A 10,132-nucleotide genomic window follows, 5' to 3' on the forward strand; every position below is an offset into this window, starting at 1 on the left:
GCAAAAAATTCCTCTAGCTGGCAGCCTTTTACATCCCTAGACCAAAATAGGAGTCATTGGGACTGACTTCACATAGTACATCAATCCCTGGTAGATTGTCACTCACAGCCGGCTGAGTACAAACAACATACTAAGTTGTAATTAAGTTTTGCAATATGAAAGGCTCACATAGTTTACACTCTTATTTTCCACACGATTGTTTATTGGGATGCCAATTAATAGGAACATACAAAATGAAAAAAAAACCTACATACTGTAGGATCAGCAGATAATGAGCTCTGGAGAAAACAGAGCAGAAAGAATGGGGAGTTCTAGTGGAATTATTTCAGTGAGCTGTGAAAGTAGGCAGAACTTTGTTTTCAAAACGAAAATTCACCTTCCCAAGCTTTGACCATGATTTACTCCCTGTTGGCCCTTCTACTTGAAATTCTCCAGCCACAACAGAAGAGGGATTTAGAAGCATTCAAACAAGCTCCAACTACAGCTGTGAGATTTTCTTGGCCTCACCTCCTCTCTTTTCAGAGAAGAATGTCCCCAGTTCACAGAGAAAATACAAGAGGGTTTGTTTCTTTGTTTTGACCAAATACCTTTATTTTATCAAATGTTTTTTAAAAACGTATTTTCTACAAAGGAGAGTCATTTCCCAGCAATGACAAAGATTTTAAGATTTTCATGGGGCAACAGTGAAAAAAGGACTGAGTTCAAAGATTGCCCGAGTCCTTGCAGAAGTTCCTATGATATAAAAGAGACACGTTGAGCAGAAAAATCTGCATCCTTCACCTCGGGCAGCCACTTGGAATTATTCACCCCAAGTCAGAGTGGCCTGCCTAGGCAGGTCAAATGGAGTACTCAGCACCCAAAATACAAATCAGATTTAGCCTCCCCTTGTTCTACTCAGGAAGTGCTCTAGCTGGCCCACAGGAAGTAGTTACACCGTGCACGGGAATCTGAGGGTTTCCCCTGAGGCCGGGCACAGACAAAGAAGCGCCGTCCACAATTTGGCCCTTGTTTCTTCACTGTCCGCAACACACAGGGCTCCTTATGGGCCTTGCAGCGAGGTGGGTGTGCAGGGCCAGGTAGCAGTGACTTCCACAACCCAGACTGATTTTGCTTAGAGGGGAGTGTGTTTTTCTCACAATTCATAGCTGCCTTAGGACTCTCAACAGGTGTCTGGGTTACCCCTGAGACTTCCTCCTCCACATATTTGTCAGCTTTCCTTTTAAAGCCCTCCATAGGAGGCTGTTTCCCAGAATCCTCTGCTGCTGCCTTCTGGACCACATTCAAAACTGACTGGCCCCTTCCACCATCCACAGGTTCAGCATCCAAGTTCCCAGCTTTGAAGAAACTACGCAAATCCCCTTGCCCTTTCTGTGCTGGGCCGGTCCGCCCCTTCTTCAAATCCCCCAAGGCAGTTTTCTCCATTTTGCTCTGTTTCGGCCCCTTCTCTGGCAGTTGAGTCTGTTCCACTTTTACCAGAAACCGACTGAGCTTCTGTTGGGTGCCAGCAAACTCAGGCAGGAACCGGGTGCAGAGTGGAGGACACCGTGGGGCAGCCAGGCAGGTACTTTTCAGCACAGCCTGCACAGGACAATGGTCAGAGCCAAGCACCTCTGGCATGATCTGGGCATCGGTCAGTTCCAACAATGCCAGAGCACGGTCAGCCAGGATGTAGTCAATGCGGGTACCATAGTTCAGATGCCGGGATCCTGTTACGTTACACCAGCAAGTGTAGGCTTCATCCTGACTTGGGTTCAGAAAGCGGAAAGTATCAACAAAGAGGTTCTCGTTCTCAGAACCTCTGCCAGGCTCCCAGAGGAAACCATCTAGCCAACGGCGCCCAGGATGCTCCTGGAAGGATTCCTGCAGTCAGAAAAGAAGCATTAGGGATACCTTATTAGACCATCAGGCTAGTTTTATGAGATTAAAGTGCTTTCCCTGTATCACCAAATGGGTGCAAGATTTTGGTACCGGGACTTCAAAATGGGTAGAATCGTGTCTCACATATAGTGGCTCTGGTTGCAAATGTGGCCATAATTTAAGGTTTACAAGACCAGAGTTTCCATCTCATCCCCAACTCAATGTGGTAGGAAACTGTGCTGTTGGGTTTAGTAATGATGGCCACAGGACTCTCAAAGGCTGCAAAAAAGAGCCTGGAAAGCCATATGCAAGCCTGGAGGCTATAAGTTACTCTCCTTTGCTTTGTAATAACCTTGTACAATAGATCAACATTATTTTATTTATTTACTGTACATCCCAATTTTATTACTTCTTTAAATAACTCAAGGTGGTAAATATTTTCCTATTTTCCCCACAACAACCAGTCGTTGAGTTGAGTTGGGCTGAGAAAGCGACTGGTCCAAAGTCACTAAGCTGGCTTTCATGCTGAAGGTGGGAACTCAAGGCCTTCACTTACCAAGTCTCCTGGATCACAGTGATCGATGGGCCTATGGGCAGTATTGATGTCTCCCAGGATGATCACGTGGCTAGAGGAAGAGAGGAAATGTGCATAATCTTCAAGATCAAAACTGCAGCTCCATTTTGGAGACTGCTAGTACACATATAAAGCACAGCTGATGTCTCAGAATCAGGCAACTGCAGCATTGAGAAATATCAGCAAGGAGAAATTTGGTTCCAAGTACAAGTTTGGAGTAAAACTTTGGAGTAAAACACCGAACATCAACTTAAACCAAGTGACATCTTTGATCTGTGTCATAAAGAGTCAGATAGCAATGGTTTTCCTAGGCTTCAAATACATCTCTTTTCACACAAAAAGTTTTTGTTCCAGAATTTCCTTAAAAAGTAGGCGATTTGCTTAAACCACTGAAATCTCAGTATCTACAAATCCAAACAATCTGTATTGCACAAATCCCACCTAGTGAGTTGCATAAAATTCAGAAAAGATCTGGGATAAATAGGATCTGTTTTGAATTTCATATTCATACAATATGTATTTTGCTCCATTTATTCAGTCAAAAAAAAAAGCAGCTTGAATGTTACTTTAAAAAAGAAAGAAGTCAAAGGGATATTACGGGACTTATAAATAGGAGCAAATATTTATTAGATTATCTTCGTTTTAGTAAACTTTACGGTTTCCCTGCAAGCTAGATCAACATTATTCTCCTCTCACTGCAGAAAGCAGAAAGAATATTGCTTAGCCTAGCTCAATGCAATAATAATAACAGCTGAATCAAGCATTTCACAGCATACCTACCCTCCAGCTCTAAGAAGAGCTTCAGCTCGGGCTTGCAAGAGGCGGTAGAATTGCAACTTGAAGTCTCCACGTTCTGGCTTTTCGGGGTCAGCGCGAGGGCAATACACATTGATGACAGTCAGCACAGTTTCCTGCTGTTCTGAAGTGCTGCAACACAGAGCAAGTGTAGAGTTCAGTTCCCACCTCTCTCCATGCCATCCAATAATGCTCAGTCAACCGCACCTATTATGAAGAATCTAACTATTTTCAGCCTATATTCAAACCCCACTTTCTGGTACTGGAGGATATTCCAAAAGGAGTAATATTTTGCATTTATACATCTCCTTTATTCAGCTTCACATCTTAAAATACAAGCATCTGGCTGATCTAATCCCCAACACATTTACTCTATCATGCTATTGACAAAGGCTCAAGTGGGAAGTTCTGAAAAGAGATGCCCCCAGCACACTGCAATGACTGTATTGGTCCTCTTCTACTTTTGTTTTAAGCTACTAGTACATAAACAGGAGTCATTCTAACTAGGTGACCCTATCAATTGAATATTACGACATTAATGTTAGATATGTTTCAGCCACTTTAAGTCTAGTAGTTAAGGCACCAGGAGACTGTGACTTCCAGTCCTGCCTTAGGCATGAAACCCAGCTGGGTGACTTTGAGCAAGTCATTCTCTCTCAGCCCAAGTCACCACACAGGGTTGTTATTGGAAGGAAAATAGGAGTGTAAAGGAATATGGTGTGTGTTCACCCCCTGAGTTGTTTATAAAAATAATAAAGGCAGGATATCAACAAAACAAATAATATGTTTGTCATATAGATGCTGATGTAGTTGTCTGGGTTTGTTATTTATTTCTCGTAATGTATTTCTATGTATTTTGTGAAATTTAAATTCTTTTTTGTGAGCTGCCCAGTCAGCCTGAAGTCAAGTGGCAGCAAAGTTAAGGGAAGTAAGTAAATAAATATTATCACTATTATTATAAATGATGTCATTGCAACAACTTCTTTCCACTGGCACTCCCCAGCAAAAAGTATTTGCAAATCAAGTTGTCTTTGAAACTGAAGGTAAAATGTTATTATACAGTAATTACAGTAGTTGGAACAGCCTTAATCTCCATGAATATATATCTCTAATTCTTCTACCATGAGCAACATATAGGCTTATTCCAATGGGTTAATTATAGCTTTGCTTGTTTGTGCCTTCAATGCCCATATAAAAGAATTCAGCACTATTAACCAAATCGTATCTGGAGAGATGGGAGCCATTTATTTTGCACATGTATTAGCAATATAGCAATAGCACTTAGACTTATATACCACTTCACAGTGCTTTCCAGCCCTTTCTAAGCGGTTTACAGAGTCAGCCTATTCTCCCCAACAATCTGGGTCCCCATTTTACCGATCCCGGAAGGATGGAAGGCTGAGCCAACCTTGAGCCTGGTGAGATTCAAACTGCCAAATGCAGGCAGCCGGCAGCAGTAGCCTACAGTACTGCATTCCAACCACTGCGCCACCACAGCTCAGAATTATTGAGTTTAAACTGGCATCAGGAGTTTCTGAATTCATATTAACATTTTGTGGGGCTGCCGCATTTATCTGTAAGACCTGTTAAAGACCGGGATTAACCAGGAATACTAACTATAACCAGGTTGCATACCTCCAACTGACTGTCTGCTACCATCTAGCGGCTATCTGAATTAGTGCAGGGTGTTTATGGCCTAGAATTAACTCCCAAATGCCTGGTTTACCATTAAGGGCTATGCAGTGATCCAAACTCAAATGGAAAAGATGATTCAGAATTTGCAAGAGCATACTTATCATTCCTGTCGGCACTTCCTTAAATCAAACATATTATTTTTAGGGATTCCCCTATAGTCTTGCTAGCCCAGAAAAAGTTAGCCTTTTAAAGCAGTCACCAATAGACGCCACAGGAATACTCCTACGCACTCCAAACCTTCTCTTCCCCTTCAAATCCAAATCACAACACCGCTTTATTAATTACTTCTCTGTTCATCTCCATATTAGATTAGTTGTCAGCTTCCAGGAAATTTGCTAACCCAACATAAACAACAGGTATTCCTTCCCTGCCTTTGTGATTGCTATCTTTACCATATGCGATGACGGGTGATTACTGCCCGGCCTTCACTGTCCAGGGCCTTGAGCTCATCAACTGTGAAGTCCTCTGTGTTTCCATAACAACCGACTGCTCCACTGTGCTTGGTAAACAGCCCAGACAAGCCCTCCTCAGCCGCTTCTGGGGTCGCACTTGCTTTACAGAAGGTTGCAACGCCTAGAAACAGAGATTTAAAAGGTCATCTTTCATCCCAAAGGGCAAAAAAGCTATCTATTTAATCACAGGCCGAACATTTTCACTAACTGCAGAAATCCTGAATAGCAACCAAATGCGCAAAGCCATAATATAGCTTTCCCAGATTTTAGAGTGGCCTTTGATTTAATTTCCCAGTGCAACCTTTGGCATAAGCTTCAAATCTCTTTACAAAATGAAGCCTCGTTTTATCTAATACATAAATAATAAGGACAAGGTGCAGACCTCAGGGACATTTAAACCAAGGACATTCCTGCTAAGAGAAGAGCTCAGCATGGATTTATTCTGGCGCTATCATTATTTAGTTATTGCATCAATCCTTTAATTGTCATAATGAGCAACTCCTATCAACCCACCAAAATGGAAGGCAAGCATATAATAATCCTATTATATCCCGACACAGTAAATTGGAAACAGATTGAAAAAACAAGGAAAGACTTCCAAAAGATCTCTGAGCTTAGGTTTCCACCATGAATTGGTATGATAAAGGATGAACAAATAGTAGTTGAAAGAAGATGAAACAATGAAGGAATATACTAAACTATTGTACAGTAGAGTTGGCAACATCCAAGATACTTTTAGAAGATATGCTCTATTTACAAGAACCTGTAGTACTAGAAGATTAAGTTAGTCCAACACTCCAATCTTAGTCAAAAGGTTATAAGAACTGATGAAATACCCATAGAAATATAGCAAGCAATAGAAAAAGAATCAGTAAAGCAATCAAGTTATGCCAACAAATCTGGAGAATGATACAGTGGTGAGCAGATTAGAAAAAGTCAATTTAAATTCCAATGCCAAAAAAGGCAGTGTGTGCAAGAGAGTGTGAAAAATATTGTACAATATCTTAAATTTTACATTCCAACAAAATAATGCTTGATATCACAGAACCCAGATTAAAACCCTACATTGAAAAAAAGATGCCACATGTTCAAATTGCTTTTAAAAACATGAGACGTTTTCAGCCATGCCTTTGATTCATACTTATTTCTCCACTCAGAGAATGACACTGTTTAAGACACAGCAAAAGGAATCAATTGAGAAACTATTAATCCACAAATCAACTGGACTTGTCAGGATTGCTAACCCATCAGTACCTGAATAGCCACTGCGAGTGCGACTGAAACTGAAGTAGGAGCTATAGCCCTCCACTATAGCAAATGGTTCTTCCAGCAGGTCCCCTGAGAACAAAGCAGAATTTTAGCGAGGAAAAAGATCAGCATGAAGCAGCTTTTCCCAGCTTTGTGTTCCCAACATGGTTGAACTTTTCCTCCTGTGATCCCAGCCAGCAAGGCCAGCAAGCTTTAGAGACAAACTATAATATACACACAATCACACTGCTTTTCTTTCCGTTTTTTAAAAAGGAATATTAATGCGGTGTATGGTCAGCCAGCATATGGCTTAAGGCTCAACATGGAAAAAAAGTATTTTTAAAGCATTAGTGTACAATCGTGGAACATTTCTCATTGTCTGAAATCCCAGGGACCCATTACAGTTTAAAGTAGGGCTGTCAAACTAACGGCCCATGGGCTGGATGCATCACATGCTGGCCACGCCCATGCCCGGTTTAGCGAAGGGGGGAAAAGTCCCAATATGTCATGTGATGCCACCATGATAATGTGAGTTTGACACCCCTGATTTAAGGACTGAAAATGACTAGCTAGATTAAATTTGGTTTGCCTCACTGAAACACAGGCACACATTCTCGTGTTCAGCAAATAGTATGCACATGAGACGTACATCAGGCTACTTTACTAAAACTAGAATTTTCTTGATCCCTTTTCAATATTGTGGTTGCTACAGTTTTTTTTTTACCTAAAAAGTTTAATCCACACTGAGGTACTGTGAGAAAACTCCATTTAGCCTTCATGTTCATCTGTTTTAATCTTAGGGCAAACTTCACACTTTCCCAAGTGGAAATTAACTGCAATAAATGTATCTTATATATCCAAATAATCAGGCTGAAATGTGTGAATCCCTTTACTCTCATTTACAGATAAAAGGGGCCTGATGATGATTAAGTCTATCAAGTCAGTGTTAACTTTTAATGACAAAATAGATTTTCTCCAAGTTGAAGTGCCCTCCACCTGGCCTTTTATATCTTTCAGTGGTACACTCATTGCTGTTATAATCAAGTCCATCCATTCACCTTGTTGCTAGTGATCCTCTTTTTAATTTTCTTTTCATCCTCCCAGTTGACCAGAGGAAGGGAGAAGGGAGGATGCATTAGCCAAATTCATTTTTAAAATATATTTTTATTAATATGCAAACAGTAAATACAAATCACATAGACACGGAAAAGTAGCTACTGATTACAAAAAGAGGGAAAAAAACATTTTAGGAAACTACTAGATTACAAGTTATAATTTCCCTTTCCATTGTACCCCAAATGATAGTTTCAATCAATATATTTGTAAGTGTTAGGAATTGCTCCTGATTTCCATTAAATTTCTGATTTCTATTACCAAATCTCTGGTTTTGATCCAGCACCAAATCTAAATTAGCCAAATAAATCTCAGGTAAAGGATTGGGGCTAGAAAGTTACAGATGCAGTTTGTCTGCCATTTCCAATTTCCAACTACATGTAGTCCTCAACTTACGACCACAGTTGAGCCCAAAATGTATGTTGCTAAGTGAGAAATCTGTTAAGTGAGTTTTGCCCCATTTTATGACTTTTCTTGACACAGCTGTTAAATGAATCACTGCAACTGTTAAGTTAGTAACACAGTTGTTAAGTGAATCTGGCTTCCTCCCATTGGCTTTTCTTGTCAGAAGGTTGCAAAAAGGGATCACATGTCCCCGGGACACAGCAATCATCATAAATATGAGTCAGCTGTCAAGCATCCAAGTGTAAATCACATGACCATGGGGATGCTGCAATGGTCCTAAGTGTGAAAAATGGCCTTAAGTCACTTTTTTCAATGCTGTTGTAACTTCAAACGAACTGTTGTAAGTCGAGGTCTACCTGTACTGACCATAGTGTCTGAAGCTGACCCATTTGGGCCAGCCTTTTCTTCTCTTCAGATTCTTACTTCAATTTCAGAGGGTTGCTAGCCCTATCCCGCCAGAGAGCATGTAGTCAAAGCTGCAAATAAATTAAAAGAAACCCTAAAAAAATTACGGGGAAACCCTCCTTTCCACCTTCAACCCCGGTTTTGCATTTTAACACTTGTCAAGCTCTGCCTTGCATTGATGCACGTGGGGATGCTGGTAACTCACGGGTTATCTTAGTCTCCTGCAAGCAAATAAGATCCGCCCCTAGAGAATCCAGGAGCTGCCTCAACCCCGCCGACCCCGCTCCTGCCCGGAGCCCGTTCACGTTCCAAGTCACTACCCTCATCCCAGGTAAGCGGGGCGGCTCAAAAGCCAAGCAGCCAAGGGAAACCCTTCGCCGAACGTCACTTCCTGCCGCCAAGCAAGAGGGTGTTCTTTTTTCAAAAAAATATATAGAATGGGCGTTCACTTCCGGTTCTATTTCGAATTGGTGATCTGCGGGGCGGAAGTGGAGGGAATGTAGAGGAACGGTTCGAAGTTGGGTGTGCTAATTCGAACAGACAATGCACTCATTTGTTTTTAAATCTACAAGAGATTATTCAAGATTTAGAGTACACTTTACAAACATGTGGCATTTTTGTGTAATCAATTATAGTTGCTAAAAATGCTTTTCACCAGATTTTTTTTTTTTTTGGTAATTGACTTTCATTTTTAACCTGTTCGTGGACGTTTGGAAGCCTAAGGTCTGGTGCCTTTGAGAGAAAATTTAATCTCCTTTCACACCTGATTGTTTCTTAATTTGGCTTGCAAGCATAAAATCCAACAGAGTAAAATTAATTTTGCATGCTGCAAAATCTGAAGCACGTGGGAGCTAGAAGGAGAAGGGGAGGATGAAAGATAGGTGATTTTTTAAATCGAGTTTGCAAAAAGTCAGAGAGTTTTTGGAAGAGAAAGTTCAAGATCTTTATACTTCCACTTTACAAGCTTCATAATAACTTCATCCCCTTGAAAGTTATCTAGACTTAAACTATGGGTTATAATCTCCCCAGGGGGTCTTGATCAAACTAGAGCGGGAAGGATTATCATGCAAAGTGAGTGAATTTGTCATTTGGAATCAATTTTTGGACCTGGCTAAATTTGCAGATCCAGCAATTTGTCAAAAAATGACAGCAGTTTTTTATTAGTTTTATTCATGGCGGAGGGTCACACAAGTATGTGAGGAATGCATCATCCCCATGGTAGTTATTAATTTTACTGTTGGAAGGAGAGGGAGAAGTTAAAATATCTGATGTTTTTCAGTGGGACTACAGCCTTTTTGGAAATGGAATGGGATTTCAAGTAGGGAATGAATGTATCAGAAATTCTTTTTTTCAAAAACTGTTATTCTAGATCCAGTCTTTATGCTATGATTGTCTATTTCATGTACATGGTAGAACTAACTTTTGAAAAAAAAGGCTGCTTTTTCCCAGAGTTGGCTATGTATTTGACCTGGACAAAGAATCCCTATTTGTTAATTATGCATAATTAATGTTTATCCCACTTTTCCTTCTAAAATTTTATTGCCACAACTACAACCCCATCCCTTTAAAGTATGTGGGACTGGAAAAG

At 40.7% G+C, this 10,132-nt stretch overlaps 1 protein-coding gene across 1 annotated transcript; it reads right to left on the reverse strand.

Moving 5' to 3' along the window:
• Positions 1-561: 561 nt before the first annotated feature.
• Positions 562-8,938, reverse strand: APEX2 (apurinic/apyrimidinic endodeoxyribonuclease 2). Its single transcript, XM_026711528.2, has 6 exons — positions 8,750-8,938; positions 6,628-6,711; positions 5,314-5,494; positions 3,212-3,358; positions 2,414-2,483; positions 562-1,860 (listed from the first exon to the last, which is right to left on the reverse strand). Exons 1-6 carry the CDS (start codon positions 8,868-8,870, stop codon positions 907-909), a joined length of 1,557 nt encoding a protein of 518 aa, XP_026567313.2. The 5' UTR covers positions 8,871-8,938; the 3' UTR covers positions 562-906.
• Positions 8,939-10,132: the final 1,194 nt, after the last annotated feature.

Source organism: Pseudonaja textilis, chromosome 2, assembly GCF_049901715.1.
Source record: "Pseudonaja textilis isolate UNSWEBS1 chromosome 2, rPseTex1.2, whole genome shotgun sequence".
In the NCBI taxonomy this organism is placed as follows: Eukaryota; Metazoa; Chordata; class Lepidosauria; order Squamata; family Elapidae; genus Pseudonaja; species Pseudonaja textilis.

What these genes read in the sequence shown, in the direction of transcription:
- APEX2 (XM_026711528.2), bottom strand. Translation starts at nt 8,870, where the DNA reads ATGAGGGTAGTGACTTGGAACGTGAACGGGCTCCGGGCAGGAGCGGGG. An exon ending in CACTCGCAGTGGCTATTCAG is followed by an intron (nt 5,495 to 6,627) that starts GTACTGATGGGT and finishes CTCTGTTTCTAG; the next exon opens with GCGTTGCAACCTTCTGTAAA. An exon ending in ATCACCCGTCATCGCATATG is followed by an intron (nt 3,359 to 5,313) that starts GTAAAGATAGCA and finishes TCTGTGTTGCAG; the next exon opens with CACTTCAGAACAGCAGGAAA.